General features: G+C 40.5%; 1 protein-coding gene across 1 annotated transcript in view; it reads left to right on the top strand.

Annotated features, from left to right (window-relative positions):
- The window catches only part of PUDP (pseudouridine 5'-phosphatase), a 138021-nt gene that overhangs the window by 53886 nt on the left and 62002 nt on the right, over positions 1–22133 (top strand). Inside the window, exon 3 of the mRNA XM_074966414.1 lies at positions 17603–17832. Coding sequence (XP_074822515.1) covers positions 17603–17832 — 230 coding nt within the window. The remainder of the gene's footprint in view (positions 1–17602; positions 17833–22133) is intronic.

Genomic DNA, 22133 nt, shown 5'->3' with positions numbered 1-22133 from the left:
CCAAAAGAATGGGGGATGGAGGCCAATTTTCGATCTGACAACTGAACAGGTTTATTCAAAAACTAAAATTCCGTATGATATCCTTGGCTTCAATAATTCCCTCTTTAGAGGCGGGCACGTGGTTTGTGTCTGTCAACATGAAAGATGTATAATTTAACTTTCACATCCGCTCAGCCCACAGGAGGTTTCTCTTTGATCAGGAGCATTACCAATTCAGAGCTCTTTCCCTCAGTCTAGCTACAGCACCCAGGGTCTCTGTGAAGGTTTTTTCAGTAGTGGCAGCATGGGTGAGAAGAGAATGATTTACGGTCTTTCATCACAGTAACTCCCGAGGCAACAATATTTACTAATGTCTCCCTCTTGGGTTGGGGCACTCACATGGGCGACTGGACCCCACTGGAGTCCAGAATGGATATCAATTTGCTAGAATTCACAGCGATTTATCAAGCTTGTGATGCCTTCCTACCACTCATCTGATCCAGATATGTCCAAATAATATCGGACAATAAGCCACGCTATTCAATATAAACAAGCAGGAGGGAGCAAGATCTCTCCATTTATGCATACAGGCAGTCACCTTCTGGAATTGGTGCATCAGCCATTACGTAACTCTATCAGCATTATATTTACCAGGAGTGCTAAACTCCTTGGTGTAGTGGTTTTCAAACTGTGGGTCGTGGAATGTAAGACACTGGGTCATGGAGGCTCTGGTCAGCACCGCCAACCAGGCCATTCAAAGTCCCATTGGTGGTGCTGCCAGGCTAAGGCAGGCTACCTGTTCTGACACTGTGCTGCACCCCAGGAGCGGCCAGCAGCAGGTCTGGCTCCTAAGCCGGGGGAGGCCTTGGGGCTCTGTGCGCTGCCCCCACCCTGAGCACCAGCTCTGCACTCCCACTAGCCGGGAGCTGGCGGGGGGGTGGGAGGGCCTGTGGTCAGGAGCTGTTTGCGCACCTCCGCCTAGGAGCCAGGGCACAGCATGGTCCATAGGGCCAGGACAGGCAGGAAGCCTGCCTTAGCATCCCCGCTGCGCCACTGACCAGGAGCCGCCTGAGGTAAGCCCATGCCCCAACCCCGTGCCCCAATCCTCTGCCCCAGCCCTGAGCCCCCTTCCACCCAACCCAGAGCCCCCTCCTGCACCCCGAACCCTTCATCCCCGGCCCCACCCCAGAGCCTGCACCCCCAGCTGAGAGTCCTGACCCCCTCACACACCCTAACCCCCAGCCTCAGCCCAGAGCTCCCTCCCACAGCCCCAACCTCTCATCCCCAGCTCCGTTGGGCCACGGGCACCAACAATTTTCTTCATTTGTGTCTCCAGAAAAAAATGTTTGAAAACCACCACCCTAGCGAACTGCCTGGGGCAGACATTTTTTTGGAAATCATGAATGTGAGATCCACAATTCAATTCTCAATGACATCGTCACCCAGTGGGGAATGCTGGCTGGGAACCTTTTTACCTTGCAGGAGAACAGGAATATTCTTTGGTACATATCCAAAGCAGCTATGAGCAAGAGATTGATGAGAGATGCCCTGCTGGTGTGTCAGAGGAGTCGACTTGGGTATGCTTTTCCTCCCATCCCATTGATACTACAAGTTCTATGGAAGATCCACCGAGACAGAGCTTGAATCATCCTGATTGTACCCAGCTGGCTGAGACAGTTCTTCTTCACAGATCTGCTGAAGCACTTAGTTCACCCACCCATGAACTTCCCCATGTTGCCAGACCTTCTAGCACAGCTATGGGGTAGGTTCAAGCACCCAAGTCCAGGACTGTTGCAACTCAGGGTGTGGCATTTGGATGGCTGTCAGAAACAGAGTACTTGTGTTCTAAAAGGGTGTAGTCCATCCTTAACTAAAGCAGAAAAGACTCTATGAGAAGCTGTTAGACAACAAAATGGAGGCATTTCTCAATTTGCCTCCAGAATCAGCTGGGATCCCTGCTATCTTAGAGTACCAATTTATGCTTAAGTCTTACGCTCAGTTATCTGCGAGTGCACCCAGAAGCAATCAGCAACTTTCCATCCTCTGGTGAATAGCCATACCATATTCAATCATCATGTCAAAACTAGATTTCTAAATGGGATTGTCAGATCCTTTTTACCATTGGTGAAGTTTGCATCTCAGTGGGACCTCAGTTTTGTTTTATCGTCACTCACTAAACTCCCCTTTGAGTCTCTAGGTATGTGCTCTATGGCCTGTCTTTTCATGAAGTTGGCCTTTCTAGTAGCCATAATGTCAGCCAGACGAGTAAGCAAGCTGGGAATGCTCATGGCAGACCCACTGTATACTACCATCTATAAAAAAAAGTCTCATTACACCCCATCCTAGATTAATTCCTAAAGTAGTTTCAGAGTTTCATATTAACTCAGATAAGTCACCTACTAGTTTTTTTTTTTCCACAACCCCATGCCTCTTATGAAGAGAGACAGCTGCATTCTCTGGATGTTCGAAGGGCTTTGGCCTTTTATGTGCAAAGAACAAAGGATCTTAGAAAGACACCTAAACTGCTTGTTTACAAAGCAGAATGCTAGAGAAGTCAAACTGTATTGACACAGACACTTTCAAAATGGATCTCAGGTTGTATTACCCTTTGTTACCGACTACTTTATATTCCCATTCCAGAGGGGATGTGGGCTTACTTCAGCTGCAGGCCAGTGGACTCTGCTTACAAAATATTCCGGACTCAAGCGCATAGTATGCAAATGTATCCCAATTGAGAAATGCAGATTGGGACCACATATCTCGAAGAACCTCCAGTAGCAGGTAAGTAACCTCTATTACAACACTCCTGCTAATACATCCCAGAATGATGCTCACTTTTTTTTCTGCATTATTGACTCATATCTAGTAATGTCACGTTGCTGATTATACTCCTAAAGAACATTTCATAATAAAAATGAAACAGGTGAACATAGGAGATATTTCTAAGGTCTACTGAACACTGGATCTATAACAGTTACAGCAAATGGTGGATGACTCTACCCTTATTACTTTCCCGTCATCACAGTAACAATACCAGTTTCACTTGAGGATCGAGGCCATGTGCAGATAATGATTTGTGATTCTCAGGTCTGTAGAGCATCAAGTTACACCAAAAACATTTTTAAAAACCATTTGAGTTTTGGCACAGTCTGCTTCACCCTCTTTGTGTGGAATGAGTATTTTATTTTCCTTGGGCGCATTTTTGTGCTCAAAAGCTACAAATGTTTCTACGGAAGAATTGCTTTCATAGTCTTAAAGGATTATGATCAAATCAACTAGAAATCCAATCAAGTTACCAGAGGTCTGATGGCAATGTTAGTTTTTCTTTGATTAAACAGGGTGATGAAATCTTGAAGAGCTTTAGGTTGGTCTGACATCAGATTCAGTGTAGGAGTTACAAATGATTTGGAAATAGAGATAGGCAGCCTTTGCACAAAGAGGTTATAATCTTCAAGTTTCCCATTCATGCACTATTGGATATGACTCATGTAAGATATGGGTTATACACACTTGGTTAGGTATCCTAAACAGTACAGTGTGTATTTGCGATCTCTGTTGTTGTTTCTCAGCAATCTCTGCTTCCCTCCAGAACTTCCACTGTGTTCATAGGCTGCTTGTTTTGTTTTGGGTGTCCTCGCATCAGAGTGAAATGGACTAGAGTTACAATCACTGAAGAGACTTCAGGAATCAGGAGCCTAGTCCACTTCACTCAGCTGCTGGCACACTCAGAAGCAGCAAGAGAGCCCAATACAGTCACTGGAAAGGGGTGGGGGGATGAAGGAGACAGCATGGGAGCAACCAGTGGTGCAAGGAGAAATCATTTCTTACCGGTACTGCACTCATGGGAGGGACACAAGGCGGGGGGGCACGTGACCTCCCCACGTGACCCTCCATGTGACTCCTCCCTGCCCCAGCCTGGGGCCCACATGCTCTCCCCGTCCCCTCCAATGCCCCTCTTTGTATATATAAACATCAACATGCTTAACTACTCACTTTCCCCCAAAATATGTAGTATTCAGTCTGTTTATATGGAATATAGGAGTTGGGTGAGGAGACATTTCAGCATATGTAAGACTTATTAAAAGACAAATTTTAAGTAGTACTGTATCCTAAACTGGTTTATGGTATTGTACCCAAACATTGCATTTCAATGGGGGATTCCACTTCCTTTATAGAAACATACTCCTGAAATTCTTACCAGTCCACAAAAATGGTCCATAGTCATGCAGATAGTCCCACTGTCTTCAATGGGATTGATCATTGGGGTTTACAGGATTAGGTTCCAAGTTTGTAAATTGTTCTGGACAAAAGTGACAATGCCTGAGCTGTCAGATCAGAAGGAGTTTCATTCGAATAAAGCTGGGCAGCTGTGTGATAAGTCTTAGCTCCGTTGCTAAGATGAGGAACATATTTTCAGCAAAATTCTTGGCAGATTCCTGAGGCAACTGGTTTAAGGCCGTTAGCATTATAGTCTTCACTTATAGTTTTCTCACCCACAAAACTGGAAAGTTAGGCTCTTAAACAACGCCTTTGTTTAAGTTTGTTAGCATATGTATTGTTCTGGTAAAGCCATGTAAAGAATGAATGCCCTCCCTAGCCATGTTCTGCTCCTTTAAGGAGCAGACCGCAGCTCCCCCACCCCCTCCAGAGGGGTGGGGGCTAGCTCCAAGTCTTTCCGGTACTCCATATCCACTGGCAGAGTACAGACTCTCTATTAAGAACTACACATGTGCTACAGTTCACCTTTTAAACTTTGGCCATTTTTGGTGTAGCCCTCTTCAAACAATATATATTTAGCAAAAAACATATGAGTCCAAAAGTTGAATATTTTGGAAACTTTGCATATATAAACACTGAGTTATAATGGAAACTGAAGCTACCTTAACTCTTGTGATAGCTACTGTTGTTAGCTGTAAATCCCAGGCTGTCATACCATATTGCTCAACTGCATCAATATGAGAAAAATAGCACATGCTATAGGTGTGTTCTTTTGTCATGTGATTGTTATATAACTATTCCAATTGCTTTAAAAATCAGAAGGGATTGCAGGAGGAAGGAGAACCAAAGATTTAATAGGTAAGGTGTAAAATAGAATATTCTTTACTAAATTACATCTCCACATTCCATAAACATCTCAAAGTATATATTAAAGTATTAAAGTATATATTATATTATATATATTTTAAGTTACCTATTTTTGTTTGTTTTAAAGAAGGGTTTGCTTTTTTGTTTGTTTGCTTTTTTTAAAAAAGAAGAAATCCAGGAGAGAAAATAAAACATTCAGACAAGTTGAAGGTAATGTGAAGCCTTCAGCATTTTTCATGCATATAGCCTGAGGCTTCATGTAGTTGATCTGTTTCACCTTTCACCTGAATCTGAAAATATTTCTGGCTTAATCTGTGAAAATTCCCTAGTGAATGGTTTGCTTTAATTGACTACAGTTGGTGCTTATATTTTAAATTGAAGAGCAGTAATATTTTAAAATGGTTATTTTAAGTGATAGTGGGGGAGGGGGGGTTAAGTTGGGTAGATGCTACAGTATTTGTTGTCCTGACACAAAGTAAAAAAACAAACAAATAAACAAAAAAAAACCTGAAAGACCATATTATAACTTGCGTCTCTTTATCACTGTAATTTTTCTGTCCATAACAAAACTTGTTTAGAAATGTACAGGGAAGTTAATGTACTTGTAAGTGTAACCAGATGTTCCAGATTGCCTGAAACTATCTCAGAATTGGGTTCACTGTCCTAAAGGATTGTCAGCTGGATGCCCTAAAGGTTTACTTGTCAAGAATGACAGGCCCAAAATTGAACCCACCTTTAGAGATTATTTTTTTCTTCTAATTGTCCTTCCTGGTTCCAGAAAATGTTCGCTCCCAAATATCACAGTTGCAACACTGACCTCAACAAGTGTCCAGCTTTTCTACTGGAGATCCAACAGCAGACCTACAGTACTGGGTTTCTTTGTAATCACGAAATGCTCAAAGAGCAATATGATTGCATATTTCAATGTCCTGTTGGCTCCCATCAAAGGAGTGAACAGGTGGTGCAGAGTCATAGTGTGCTGTGGTATTCATACAGTGTTTTGCCATCTAAAGGATACAACTGTTTGTTTAATTTGGGTCTTCTGACCTAGAAAGTAGTTGTCCTCAGTTCTGAAGTTTAATGTAGGGAATAGTACATTCTCAGTTTTCCCCCGATGTCTCTTAGCTTAAGCTTCAAAAAGGTCCCTGGAATTTGCATTAATTTTTAAGGAATTCTACTGCAGGAAAGTTCATATTATTCTTAGCAGATTGTTGCTCAGAAAGCATCTGATTGATGTACATTTAGAAAAGATTAGAGAATTGGATGAGTAGGCCCAAGAAGAAACCTCTGAAAAACATCAGAAGATAAGAATATCTGTTTCCTCAGAAGGTCCTTTGTACTTAGCAGTTATAAAACCACTTATTCCTCCAAACACTTCTTCAATTTACATTAAAATAAAAGTGAAAATTGTTTTTTTCTTCTCTCTGGCAATTTTGGTACTGTCTTTAGTGTCACATTCTGAATGTGTCCAGTTAGCAAAGACAGCAGTGACCAAAGAGAAAATATGAAATAAATTACTTTCCACCTTGTCAATTTTTGGATAAGCAATGGGAGTTTGTCATTGATTTAAATGGAGCCAGGAATTTTTGGCTTAGTTTTTACAGCAGAATGAGTAGATGACATCACATGGCTTTAAAGCATGACAACTGACTACATGTAAAAGGCCCCATACAAAATAATGGCATAGGAGCCCCAGAACAATCAGAGACATGCTGTCTCCAGCCAAGTGATAACAGCTTTCTTTTTTTTCTGGAACTTCTTCTGTGTATGACATCAGTGATCAATGAAAGTAAAAGAGGACACAGTAGCAGTATCTTGTTCAGTACAAACTATCCCTAGGTCGTCAACTGATTGAACTAATTATTGTCACCAAGGTTTCAGCTGAACCCAGTGAGACTGAAGAGAAGCATCAGGGGAATAAAGGGGGAAGACTGCTTTAATCTGTGCTTTTTTGTGTTTTATTTTATATTTTTCCTAAACTTTCAAAATGAAAATGCTGAGCTATTCTTGTAGGAAGTCTCTGTTCTCCCAATACCTGCATCCTGTCAATTTGGTCTTTTTTGCTGGTTGTTTATTTCAGAGTTGTTAATTTCATTGGCATCTGTGATTAATCAGGATTTAAAGATGCTGACATCTGAAGTTGATCCTTGTTCATTTCAGCTGACTTAACTAAAATCAGTTTACAATTTTATTTTTTTATTTATTTGATCTTCAACTTCTACCCAATGGTCAACAATGCATGACCATTACACACAATGTTGTTTTCTATTTTAAAAAAAGGGGTGGAGAAAAATGAAGCAAGAAAAATTAACAATAAAACTTTCCAGTTATTTGGAAAACATGGTACATTCATAGATACAAAATAACAGTAAATTGGGACATGTCCTTCAGATAATGTTTCCTCTTTTGTGATATATTGCATCATGCTATTATGGTTTGTGTGCCATGCCATACCACACAGTAAAATACATGGTACTCTATCTACCACCATGGTTGATTAATAGAGGATGTTAATTTGAAGGAGCACAACTGGATTGCATTGAATGGTCCTTATGTATTTTCTTCATTTAGCCTGCTAACTGTTAACTTATGATGATCTGATCCCTGGTCTTCTGATGCAAATTGGAATTATTAAATATTGTCACTTCAAAATTGTGTCTAAAGGGGATTGAATTTAAATCCCTGGCTAAATAATCAAGGCAGGACATTCCATAAGAGGAAGAGATGGAGAAAGCATAATAAGCATCCCAAAATTCTACCTACAATACTTGATTATTTGGTTGTATTTTAGAATATTAATATATAAAAAACTGAACAGACAAAATATTTAAAGTAAGATTGCTACTGTGTATGTATACCAAGGAATGTTAGTTTTATTTTTAAAATAAAATAAATGGTTTAAAATGTGAAAATGATTAGTAATGGGAAGCTTGATAAATATTCAAATACAGTAGTAGTTCATGCTCTTTTAAACAAACGTAAATTAGTAAAATATCATCATAGAAGGTTCCAAAAGCAAGCTTAACTTTGCCTCTCATAGCCACTTACCGTCCATCTAACAAGGTTTTGTTTAGTACAGCTGCATCTGTAGAAATGTTTGAAATTGTTGGTTACAAATGAAATTGTAATACCTGCTTTCAGACATTTTGCTTTCTTTCTCACCTGTGTGGTAAATAAATAATATAATAGCCTAGATCTGAATTCTGAAGCCTATTTGTGTAGAGTGGATTGGCTAAAGATGGGCAAAAGGTCTGTTGGAAGATGTTCTGCTTAACTTTCATTTATTTCTCTCACTGTCATCTTAGTTAAATAAACCTGGTTTTACTGACGATATTTTTTAACTGGCTGTTACATCAGGATGAATACGTGAGCCAGTCTCTGAAGGATGACCAGACCTGGGGTTCGGATGAACCTGGATGCACGCAAAGGCCATCTCCTGAAGGTGCTTCAAGCATCTGGCTGTGTCACTTAGGACATGGAGGAAATAGAAAGAATTTAGCGGGAAGAGAGCAGATGCAGCCCCTAAATTAGAGATTAAAGATCATGAGTTTACATGAATTTTCAGCATGTGATTTGGTGGTAGTAGGGTTTCTGATTAGTTTATTTGTTTTTGGCATTACTGTAATTTGTTAATAAGAAATTTCCAGGTTTGGTTTGAAGATCAGTGTAAATGGGAACATAATGTCAATTATGCATAGTTTGGCGGGAGGCTTCTTATAGTTTTAATATAATTTAATTTCCCATTTGGCACTTGTTTTAACTTTTTCTACAAAATAATAATACAAGAAAGATACCAAAAAGTTGTATCTTCCCAGTAAAGTATTCTATGGCTGAATCAATGTAATACTTGCACTGTTACTTGAATATGGTAATACATTGTAAATAATCACCCAGTGTTAACTGATTCGTATAAAAAATGGATTTTATTGGTCTGGATCTTTTGTAAAACATCCTGAAGGAAAAATAAGAGTGGTGAAAACTTCTGTTAGCATAATTTTTTCCACTGTTACAGTGTCAGGAGCACAAACTAATTTACAGCTGCACTTGGATACACAGCACACTTTTTTTAAAAAAAAAGTGTAGCTGTTTTTTCCTAATGTATTATTTTTGGACCCTACCTGCATTCTTGGGTGTGGAGTTTAGTATGCTAACCAGTTATTAAAAAACAAATTAAGTAACCTATACAAATAAGGTAGTTATACATAGATAGCTATGATCTAGCACAGTGGTTTTCAAACTTTTTTTTTTTCGCGGACCACTTAATGATCTTTCCAAACGTTGTTTGTACCGTTAGCTAAATATTGTAAGGCACTTTGGATAAAAGTGCTATATAAAAAAAACTTAATAATAATTAACTTGTTTTGTTCTACAAATAAAAGAACACAATTCACATTTTAATATCAGTAGTCTTATCTTTCTAATGCGATGGATGTGACCTCTCTCCCCTGCCGTAGCAGCCCCCGAGCTGGGGCTGGGAAGGAGGGGGGTCTCTCCCTCTCTCCCCCATCGTGGCAACCCCTGATCTGGGGCTGGGAATGAGGGGTGTCTCCCTTGCCGCAACAGCCACCAAGCAGGGCTGGAAAGGAATGGGGTCTCTCCCTCTCTGCTCCACCCCGTCACGGAAACCCCTGAGCTGGGGCTGGAAAGGAGCGCCGTATCTCCCCAGTAACTAGCTCTGGAGTTGGGGAAAGTTGCTTCTTTCTCTGGCTGCTGCAGCCTTGCACGTCCCAAATTCCCCCCACCCCCTCTTCTCACCCCACTGTCCCCTCCCACTTACCCCCTATTCGTCACAAGGCCACCACCTCACCTTACATGTGCGTCTTCTCCAAGGTCCAGGCACCTAATTGGTGGAGCCACGCCTGCACGGCTCCACTAATGAGGTGGGTGGCCCTTCATTCTCTCATGTGCAGCCACCCAGGCACGCACCTTAGAGGAAACTACTCGCTGACCACCTGAATGGAGCTTGGGGACCACTGGTCGTCAATGGACCACAGTTTGAGAACCTCTGATCTAGCAGTATCAGGCTCCCTTAGAACTAGTAAAGTCAAAATGCAAAGGGGGGGGGGGGGGGGCGAATCATACCATAACATCTGACCTAGGGGAATTTGAGAGAGAACCCTGAAGACGTAACCTTTCCACAACAAATACAATGAAGAGTCCTCATGGCACCTTAGAGACTAAAATTTATTAGTTAGTCTCTAAGGTGCCAAAAGGACTTCTCGTTGTTTTTACTGATACAGACTAACATGCTGCTGCTCTGAAACCTTTCCACAACAGTGCTTTTCCTTAGCCAACTGACTCTAGTGAAAACTGAGTACACATAGCCTCTGACTGCTGAGCTGAAACAGATGCCATGGGATTGAAGAAAATAAGCCACTTGAAGAGGTCACAAATTGGGGAAAATTAGCCCTTTGATAGGTAGGACATATGGGATAGGGGCAGACCTAAAAACTGCAAAGTCATTGGACGTATTTCTTTACAAGAAAAATTATTCTACTTGTAAAATGCTATAGGTTATTTACATTAAATCTCATTTGAAGTAAAACTTCTGGTTATAACAAGAAGCAGTTTAAATATCTGTTTTCTCACATTAGTGTAGTGGTGGCTCGGACTTCACATACGTTTTCAGAATCAAAAGTTAATTTGTATTTATAATTGCATTTCAGTGAGAAAACAATATGACATTTTTCAGAGAAAGGGGTGCTACTTTTTTTTTTGTTAATGTAGGCATTTAAACGAACACAACTAGGCTTTTACATTAATTCTTCATTGATTTTAAAGGAGGAAGTTTACACTTCTGTTCATGCTTTTATTTCTGTTTAGAAATGTAACAAGAGAGAGGTCAATTCATTTGCATAGTAAAGGCTGTCTTCAAAAACAATGAAGGACTGGCTGGATTCTGGAGAACACAGAAAAAAATCTGTGGAGAGGCACATCTACAGATTTACTGAGTTTCCAGATGGATGGATTAGTTGATTGACTGTTTGCTAATATAGACACTTTACTAACAGTAAGAGGAATTCCAGTTCCTCAAAATTCCTGGGCATGTGGCTACTTGTGGGGCGTGGGGGCAGGAGGGGATGTATTGCAGGCAGGACTGTTGTTTTTATAGACTGCCAGAAAATGTCTCAGATGGCTGTAAATGGCATGTTGCAACAAAATGCTACAAACAAAATGTCAGATCTCTTAATATTGCATCATAAATGGTTGTGAGAGTTTGTATGGTGGGGGAATAATATAGGCACAAACAGCAAATATTGTCTACCTGATTGAGTATGCACATAGCAGCTGAAGTGAGAAAAAGCTTCCATTGCTCCTCTACAATCAAACTTGAGTTGTCATGCCCTCAGCCCTGTAATTATCCATTATCTAAAATGTCAGCCAAGGTGGGAATAATGGGAGTTGATGGCAAAACTGTCACATTTTTTGCTTTCTTTTCTGTAATTTTAAGACACAGTGGCTGAAAGGTTAGTTTAGTGTATTGGTATTTGCAGAATGAAGCTAGAAAAATACAAGGACTGTATGTATCTTTCCAACACTATGAAGACCCATTTCTAGCCTAGGTAGGCCACAAGATATCGGAATTTAAATGGGTCTCTGGCCTATGTGTGTACCAACATGGGCCTCAGGTAAGTATACATTTGGAGAAGGTATTCCACTTTTTTTGAAGAAGTGAAGGAAATGTACTGCTGGAAAGTTTATTTTAACAAAAAAAAAAGTCTGTTTTAAAGCTGCTCAGGGCCTGGTTATTCCTGGTGAAGAAGAATTAGTAGGCAAAGTATAGATGGTCAGAGTTTTATTATAAATGCAACTTATCACATGAATATCACCACCCAAGAACTCACTCTTCCAAAATTTTTCAGTATTTTTCCTACCATTAACTTTTCAATATCCTCTGCCTGTCATCCCTTCCATTTTCCTACTCTGTCCCTCAGTTTATCTTTTACTCCCTCCCTCTGTGTCTCAGCATCTCTCTGTGTCTGTCACTTACCTCAGGTTAGGAAACAGAATTGGGATTGTTAGAGAGGCAAGATGGGTGAGGTATTAGCTTTTACTGGATTATATTCTGTTGGTGAGATAGACAAGCTTTCAAGTTTACAGAGAGCTCTTCTTCAGGTCTGGGAAGCTTACTCAGAGTATCATAGCTAAATGCAAGGCAGAAGGGATTGTTTAGCAAAAGTAGTTAACACATTTTTCAAGGGATCATTCAACATAAAAGTGCCTGTGAAGATCCCTCCAGTCATAGGGAAGAAAGAAAGTTGGGTGGGGAGGCATCTTAGGGGATTGGAATGGGATTGTCAGTTTAATATAAATTTTGGATTCTCTCCATTCCCCTCTGTGTCACAACCCTTTTCTTTTTTCTCTCTCTTTCCATCTTTCCCAGGTATTTGCTCTTAGGTTTCCCATTCTCCCGACTTACCTCTTTAATTCACTTTTCCCCACCCCTTGTAGAGTGTTGCAGTGAAGAAACATTACATGGGAAGGAAAGGAAACATAACATGACATGGGAGGGCAAGAGTGGGAGAGAGAAGTGACCAGAAGGGGGAAGGTTTCTGGCTGAACAGTTGAATACACAGCACTTTTTTCTACCCATGGAAGCTCCCAAGATATTGGACCTTAAAAATCTCATTGTTATGCATAGTAAAGCTATATTAGGCATTTTCCCCAAGTGTTTTAATATTATTTTTTCTTATCCTGAGCATGTGGTGTAGTTGAATTCATGGTATTAAATAATCTGCCTTTATGTGTCAAGATTAATTTAAAACTGTACCAGTACTTTTGTTGTAAACTAAAATATTCATTTTTCCCTCTGTGAAATATTTAGCAAATACAGGCTATATGATAATGTGGTATAAGCACTTTATTGGCATGCTTTTGAGATTATCTGTTTAACACTCTCATGGCTTTGCCAGTTATGAGTAATGCAGCCATCCCAAACTCCTGCCAATAAAAACTTTATACCAAACAGTTGTGTATACTGTTTATATGTATTATACAGAATTTTTTTTTTTACACATTTGGGAAGGGTTCCCAAACAACCTGAAACCACCCTGCCTTCACCCATCAACCAATAACCTCTCTGCATTCCTGGAGTTCAGTACGTTGCTCATCAGGAGGTTTGACATCTGAAAGGAGTCTCAAGCCAAGATGTGTGAATCCGAACCATGGCATTCCTGGCTTGTGAAAGAGAGCCATGGAGCAAGTGGTGCCACTCCTGTCCAACGTAGTGAACACCTCATTCAGAGAAGGAGTCACTCCTTTCTCCTTCAGCACACAATAATCTGACCGACACAGAAAAAAACCACCCTGTATACATCAGCCAACTGCTGCCCAGAGTTGAACTTTCTGTTCCTGGCCAAGCTCAGAGAATTTACTCAAAGGACAACATCAGGTTCATCTAATTGGAGCTAATATACTAGGCCCACCACAATTTGGATAAAGATTGTCTGTGCAGGAGACAGAACTTTTACAGTGGGCCAGCTCAAGAATTCTCTTTAGGGAGAGGATGGGAAAACAAATGTGACAGATGTTAGTCACAGTGCTTAATTAAACTACTAGAAAGTACTCAGATCCTGTGTTGATAAGAACCTTAATAGAGTAGTGTACTTTTTGTAATTGGAAATATTTTTTCATATCCCTTCACCTTGCTTACCACATACTCAATTGTACAGAATTTGAAGGGAGACATAATCTAAAAATTATTGAAAATAGCAATTTTATATACAGAAAAACTGTGATTGGCCTTGGATTGAATCTTATTCATACTGGACTTTTAGGCGTGTTTGTTTGTTTGTTTTCTGCGGGGAGGAGAGACTGGACATGGAGATTTCTTCTAATGGGTTTATTTTATTTTCTTCTTTCTCTCTGTCTCTCTCTCTTTTTAAAAATAGTGACTATTTGAAGATGCTAATAGTTTTGAAATGTAGAATAAGTTCTGTTAGAGTTGGATTAGTGGGGAGAGGGCAAATGAGTCTATTAGAGTTGAATGATTAATTCTGTTGTTGTGCAAGTTATTATATGGACATCACTTCCATGTGTGTACATAAACGTTATACATGTATCGTTTAGCCATGTATTGTTTATATACATACATACAGTAAAAGTTTTTTTTTATCTGGCATGTTGGAGGAATGGGGGGATGCGAGTAAGTGAAAAATGTTGGTTAGCTAAGAGGGAAAGAGTTTGGGTGTGGTAGGGGGTGTGAGGATGAGAACCGCAGCCAATGGGAGTTGCAGGGGCAGTGCTCGGGACAGGGGCAGTGCGCAGAGCAGCCTGCCACAGGTCCACCTAGGAGTAGCCGGGACAGGTCACCGCTTGCGGGGAGTTGCCCGAGGTGAGCGCCCCCCGTATCTGCCACCCCAAAACTCATCCTGAGGCCCCTCCTGCACCCAAACTCCCTCCAAGAGCCTGCACCCTGCACCCCCTCCTGCACCCCTCCTCCCCCTGCATTCCAAACCCCTTGTGGCCATTCCTCCGCCTAGGAGCAGCAGGGATGTGTTTCCGCTTCCAAGGAGCCATGCAGAGCCAGGTAGGGAGCCTGCCGGCCCTGCACCAACCGGACAATAAACTGGACTTTCTATGAAAATTAGAAATGCCAGTTTATAGAGCTTTCTGGTTGGCAAACGGCTGGATAGCACATCTTTTACCGTATATACACTTGCATACATACTATTAATGTTAATTCCCCATAATATTGCTGAATGGGTTTTGCTGAATTGTCTAGATTTTGTGACAGTGAATACATGACATCAGAAAAGTGTGTCTAGAGAACTCATTTTTTCCTCCTCTGTTCAGTAGTGCATATTATAAACAATTCCCCTGTGTTTCATTTATCATTTTGGAGTACATTTCTTAGAATGATAGAATCATAGAATATCAGAGTTGAAAGGGACCTCAGGAGGTCAGCTAGTCCAACCTCCTGCTCAAAGCAGGACCAATCCCCAACTAAATCATCCCAGCCAGGGCTTAAAAACCTCTAAGGAAGGAGATTCCACCACTTCCCTAGGTAACCCATTCCAGTGCTTCACCACCCTCCGAGTAAAAAAGTTTTTCCTAATGTCCAACCTAAATCTCCCCCACTGAAACTTGAGACCATTACTCCTCATTCTGTCATCTGCTACCACTGAGAACAGTCTAGATCCATCCTCTTTGGAACCCCATTTCAGGTAGTTGAAAGCAGCTATCAAATCCCCCCTCATTCTTCTCTTCTGCAGACTAAACAATCTCAGTTCCCTCAGCCTCTCCTCATAAGTCATGTGCTCCAGCTCCCTAATCATTTTTGTTGCCCTTCGCTGGAGTCTTTCCAGTTTTTCCACATCCTTCTTGTAGTGTGGGGCCCAAAACTGAACACAGTACTCCAGATGAGGCTTCACTAATGCCAAATAGAGGGGAATGATCATGTCCCTTGATCTGCTGGCAGTGCCCCTACTTATACAGCCCATAATGCCATTAGCCATCTTGGCAACAAGGGCACACTGTTGACTCATATCCAGCTTCTCGTCCACTGTAACCCCTAGGTCCTTTTCTGCAGAACTGCTGCCTAGCCATTTGGTCCCTAGTCTGTAGCGGTGCATGGGATTCTTCCGTCCTTTTAAGTGTAGAACTCTGCACTTGTCCTTGTTGAACCTTATCAGATTTCTTTTGGCCCAATCCTCTAATTTGTCTAGGGCCCTCTGTATCCTATCCCTACCTTCCAGCGTATCTACCACTCCTCCCAGTTTCGTGTCATCCACGCCATCCTCCAGATCATTAATGAAGATATTGAACAAAACTGGCCCGAGGACCGACCCTTGGGGCACTCTGCTTGATACCGGCTGCCAACTAGACATGGAGCCATTGATCACTACTCTCTAAGCCCGATGATTTAACCAGCTTTCTATCCACCTTATAGTCGATTCATCCAGTCCATACTTCTTTTACTTGCTGGCAAGAATACTGTGGGAGACCATATCAAAAGCTTTGCTAAAGTCAAGGAATAACACGTCCACTGCTTTCCCCTCATCCACAGAGCCAGTTATCTCATCATAGAAGGCAGTTAGGTTAGTCAGGCATGACTTACCTTGGTGAATCCATGCTGACTGACTCTTAATAATACGTGGGCCAAATTTTCTTCTGGAGTGAATGGGAAAAATCTCCATTGAAACTGATGAAACTGCAACTATTTATGCTAGAAAATTTGGCTCCATTGTTTTTTTAAAAGTCTTTCTTGATAGAAGGTCCTAACTAAAGCACCAAGGTCCCGTGTGAGGCCTGTTGGTTAAATGCATTTTTGAATACATTCCCCTCAAAAGTCCATCTTATTAATCTATTTTTTCTCTGATCTGGGTTTAAACCTTGGTGACTAACATCCTACAATTTGTTTGTATAGCTTCTTAGGATAATTTAGTAGGGGCTATATGAATATGTATCAAATTGCACTATTGTAATCAAAATCTTAATAAGTCTCGGATTTAGCTATTTGAACAGGTAGGACTTGCATCAAACAATTTTGTGCAGCAATTTAGAAAATGTAAATATTATTTTTATTACTTAATTTGAATCTATTAAGCGCATTGGAGCCTTGTTTTGCATCTTTGTTGGTTGGGAAGACTTGGCAAACCACATTATTCTTTTATTAGTTGAGTAAATCACGATAGGTCTAACAGTTAAAATGGAACTGTAGTTTAATGATGTCAGCACAATAACACATTTTGTCATGTTACTTTTCCTTCTGTCTATAAAAGTGAAGAAACTAGAAACTACTTGCCTTGTAATTCTTCTTCTTTGAGGATATCAGACCATTACTCTGGCCTTTTGTTCATGCTTATACCCACTACAGAAGATATGTTGCAGCTCTGCTACCCTGATTTTCCACTGATGTGAGGTCCTTCAGGGATTTTACACTGCCAGTATAAGTTAGAGCAGCCTTCCAGGCTTCTCTAATTCATGCTAATCAATTTTGCAGAATCAAGGAACTGTATCCAGCTCATTGATGGCTGAAATACCTCCCTCCGTTCTAACTTGTGTAGCTAAGACAAGGAGAATTGAGTCTAGTAGCTTTGCAAAAAATCGGCATTTGATTCAAGAATAATTATCTGCTGTTACCTTGGTAAACACACTTTGATTTTTCTGATGAGTAAAAATATTTCATGCTTAGAGTTTGTTTTGCCGTGTGAGGTGTGACTTCAGCATGTGCAGACAAACCATGGCTAGCTCAAATAACAATAGCAGTGAAGCCTCGACAGCAAGGGCTAGCCGCAAAAGTAAGTTCACAGGGTCCCTGGCAATCTTCCTCAGCCCGTGGTGCTGCCCATGCTGCTGTGGCTTTGCTGCTATTGTTATTCAAATTAGCTAGATCAAAGATAGCTCAGGTATGTCTACATGTGCTGTAATTACACCTCTGGTTGCAGTGGAGACAACCTTAATAAAAATTCCTTTCAAGAATGACTGAGGACAAATGAATCCTTATTATATTCAGTAAAACGACTTCATTATGATACAGCCTGTAGTACCATAAATAGGACATGAATATTAAAATACATGTTAATTTGTCTTTCAGGGGTTGAAAAGCTGATCCGCCATCTACACCAACACAATGTACCTATAGCTATTGCCACTAGCTCAGCTGGAGTGACATTTCAGATAAAAACAAGCAAACACAAAGACTTCTTTAATCTATTTCATCATATTGTGTTGGGAGATGACCCAGATGTGAAGAACAGCAAGCCACAGCCTGATGCGTTTTTAGTTTGTGCAAAGAGATTTCACCCTCCTCCTCCTCCAGAAAAGGTAGGGATTGAATTAGCTGAAAAGTCAGCAATAAACAATTCAGACTACATTTTGATTTTGTTTTAATTTGTTGTTTAATATGACAAGTTCTGAGATTGAAGCCCCTTATTTACATGGGCAGGAGTGGATCAATAAGTGATGATTGATCATCAATGTTGATGATGATTCTTCAGTGTAGTGCCTAGAGAGTTAGGTACTCAACAGTCATTTCACCATTTTAGGAATGTACTCCATTGAGCAGGATGCCAGCTGAGCTCTGCCACTTTTTTTGGCAAATTAGCTCCATAATGACTCGTTTGATGTGCCTGTTTGTGACTTTGCTGGAGCAAAAATGAAAAAGAGACACAAATTTAGAAATATAATTTACAATTAAACATGAGAATAAAAAGAAGTAAGAATTAATTTCTTACTTTTTCTTACTTTACAGTCCACTGGGATCACTTTTGTGTTCTTCGTGCTAAATTTATTATATTGCTTGAAACTTCTTTGTGTAATCCACTTGTGATACTATTTTACTGTAATTCTCTTACAATTTTTATGTATTTCAGAGTTCTGACTTGAAATCTAAATTGTATTCAGATATAGTGAGGAACCTAAACTGAAATAAGTCTGGTCATATCTTTGGTTAGAACATATGTGAATTGTGTTAGTAAATCATAATTGTTCGTATTGCAATTTATTTAACTTATTGTTAGCTACTGTATATACTGGAAAGACACTTGGACCTTGAACATTCAAGGTGAACTGTGAAGCAAAAGGAACAGTAATATGGTTTGTTTTTATGATGACTGAAGCTGATGACTGAAGGTCTGTGTGTGCGTGTGGGTGTGTGTATAATAAAATCAATCTCATGTTTCTTTTGTACATGGGGGAGAATGTGAATACCAGACCTTATTTCTCTCTCTTTGATAAACAACTGACAAGGAGTCCCCAACCTGTCCCCAAATATCTTGTTCATGCAAGTAGCTCTTGTGTGAGTAGTACACATTGGACAGTTGTTGCATGCATAAGGACTACTTGTATGACTGAGTGTGTGCAGGAGTGGGTCTAAGCTTTGAACAATCTCAATAGCGATGTCACACAAGGCTGTAACCTCCATTTAGAACAAGAAGTGAGGAACTGATAGTCCTGATATTTCATTTTTAAAGGTTCTTTATTAGAAAGGAAAAAGACAAATGTTTTACTCTTTGTATATCATAGTGCCTTTTTTTGCTTTTGCTTATCCTTAACTCAGAATTTGAAGTTGGCATCATGTGAAAGTAATCTTCCCAGATAACTATTTATTAGATAAACAGAGATTTAAAATTTGTAATGTGGTGTATTGATATACAAAATATATGTGCAATATATTCTCTGATTACTTTAATAACTGAAATGTTCAGTGTGGTGGGGTTTTTTTGTTTTGTTTTGTTTTTAAGATAAATGTGGCTAAAAGTTGTGTTGTGCAATTATGAAAGTACCAGAAAGGAAGTACTGGAGGAATTTATTTGAGGCAAAGGGAATAAGAATATCTAGGAGGTTGTCTAGTAATGGCCGGGGGGGGGGGGGGGGCGCGTGGGGGAGAGCAAACATGAGCTTCTGTGATAGAAACAATCTTTGTGGAGGTTTAACAGTAGGATCAAGGGGGTCATGACCCCCTAACCATTCTGAAAGAATAATTGATCATTGTTTTTATTTATCCACTGTGGAGGAAGAGTTGTGAGAGGATCATGAAAAGCTCAGAAATAATAAAAATTCATCATAAAAAAGAGTTAGATATCACAGGTATTGTTTTTATGTTCCAGACATTGCACCTCAAATAAACTGTTTTCCCATTTCACTGCAAACAACTAGAACTGGGCTTTTGCTGTGGTAACGGTTAACATATTTGAACACAGGATCGTCTAAATTATAGCCATGTTTTTGTTTTGTTTCAAACTTTAACTCTCCACGGTATTTTGAAATAGTCTATTCTTTAACCTATTAGTGAAGGGAGTAGTGAAATCTGTCACTAAGGGTACATCTACACGGCAAAAAAAAAAGCAACCCAAAATGTGAAAATGACTCTCAGAGCCTGTGTCAACTGACTCAGGCTCGCACTAAGGGGCTAAAAATAGTCTTGTAGGTGTTCGGGCTCGGGCTGGAGCTTGGACTCCGAGACCCACCTTTCCTGCCAGGTGCCAGACCCCAAATGTCTACACTGCAATTTTTTAGCGCCACAGCCCAAGCTCTGAGAGCTTGAGTCAGCTGACACTAGCCAGCCATGAGTGTTTCCTTGCAATATATACATACCCTAAGAGTTCATTGGTCTGTTTTTTTATGTCACCACAGTGCCGTTTGTGGGCTCCTGCTCTTTCTTAACCTTCCATGCAGCCTCAGGTTTTTATTTGACAGAACTCAAGGTTCTTAGTGCAAATGATGCAACAGATTTTTCCATCACATCTGGACATCCACTAAAATCACGAAATGTTGAGAGCATTAAAAAAAAAGAAAAATCCCTGGAATCCATGATTTCCAAAATGTACATGACAAAATTGCATAATAATCACAAAGCGAGCATTGTGTGAACCTAAAGGAGGGGCTAGTGAAGCAGCAGAGGCAAGGGAAGGCCAATTTACATTTTTTTTCCCGAAAAGAACAGATCTCAAAATAAAAATTATTTTCAGTAAACCATTTTTTTTCACATGCAGATTTGGCATAATGTCTTCTGACTTTTACCGTCCAGCTTCTGGAAGTCAGTTTCCATTGTTCTTAACATTGCTTCGGAATGTTTAGAATTTTCTTTCCATGGCCATACTGAATTTCACTTTAAGGATGAGTTGATTCTTTTGTGTTTCAGAGTAGCAGCCGTGTTAGTCTGTATTCACAAAAAGAAAAGGAGGACTTGTGGCACCTTAGAGACTAACAAATTTCTTTGAGCATAAGCTTTCGTGAGCTACAGCTCACTGCATCAGATGCATTCTTTTGTGTTTGTAGATCTAAAATTAATAGCAAACATATGAAATTTTCAAAGTCACAGAAAAGTACCTGATTTCAAGATTCTGTGTTTCCTGTGTTAAAGCTGATGTTATAAATTTACATGGGTTGTTGACTTTTAACAAAAACAAAAAAAGGGATGAAATCTTGAGGTACTCACTGTGTTGCCAGTTCTGCACTGTGTCTGGCTGGGCAGACACTCACACCCACTTAGGCAGAAATACTGTTGAAATGGGTGGGAAATTTTCTTCAATACAGACTGGAGACTTCAGGATTTGACCAACGTTATTATTATATTCAGTGGCAACTTAATTAATTGAGAGTTAAAGTTGCTTGGTGGTATGTCATTCCCTCGCAGAACATAGAGCAAAACTCAAACTTTTGAAAACCGCCAAATGCACAGTTAGGGTTCTCTGTGGAAACTTAACTCCCCTCTTTCAGCAGTTCCCTAATACAGCTTGCTAACATACTCTGTCAACCCCATGGTTTGCTGAAATGTGCAGCCCATTCACTCAGGATACCACCTAACATTAATAAAGGACAAAAAAAAAAGCACACCACCTTCCCTCTAAATAACATCATTATTAGCACTAAAGCAATTATGTTTTGAAATGACAAACATTTTATGACAAAGTGTTTAATAAAAATATTTCAGCCTCTGATGCTGAAAACACTTTGCACATGCAAACATTTATGCACATACTTTAAGTACATGAGTAATCTCACTGAGGTCAATAGGACAATGCTTGTGAATATAGTTATGTGCTTGCTTAAGTGTTTGCAGGATGAGAGCCATAATTTCTTTCTTTATGTCTGTCTGCCTACCTACCTACTTTCCTTCCTATAGTTGTTCTATGAAATTTAAACAATATAAGACCTTACAAGTAGTAGGGATGTAAAACGTTAAACAGTTAACCAGTTAGCATTAGGCTTACCATTAACCGGACCTAAACTGTTTACCCTGGCAGCCGCCCGGCCACACCAGGCCAGCGGGCCAAAGGGACTCTAGCCTCAGCTGGGCCAGCAGGACCCCAGTCCCAGCCGTGGCGGTCGGGCTGGAGCGATCCCGGCCACGGCGGGCAGGCAGGACCCCGGCCGCAGAAGGATGGGCAGGCAGGAGCAGCCCCAGCCCCGGCCACAGCGGGCCGTTGGGACCCCATGGCTGCAGCCCCGGCAGGACTCCAGTCCTGGCCGGGCCAGCAGGACCTCAGCCCCTGCCACCTGGCGCCAGCCCGCCCGAGCAACCTCAGTTAATGGTTAACCAGTTAAACCATATCATTTTAACCGTTTAACCTGTTAATTTTTTCAACCGATACATCCCTAACAAGTAGTGCTATTTACCTTTA

Source organism: Natator depressus, chromosome 1 (assembly GCF_965152275.1).
Source record: "Natator depressus isolate rNatDep1 chromosome 1, rNatDep2.hap1, whole genome shotgun sequence".
Classification (NCBI taxonomy): domain Eukaryota; kingdom Metazoa; phylum Chordata; order Testudines; family Cheloniidae; genus Natator; species Natator depressus.
The sequence above is the reverse complement of the archived record's forward strand: the minus strand, read 5'-3'. Positions and strand labels throughout refer to the sequence as shown.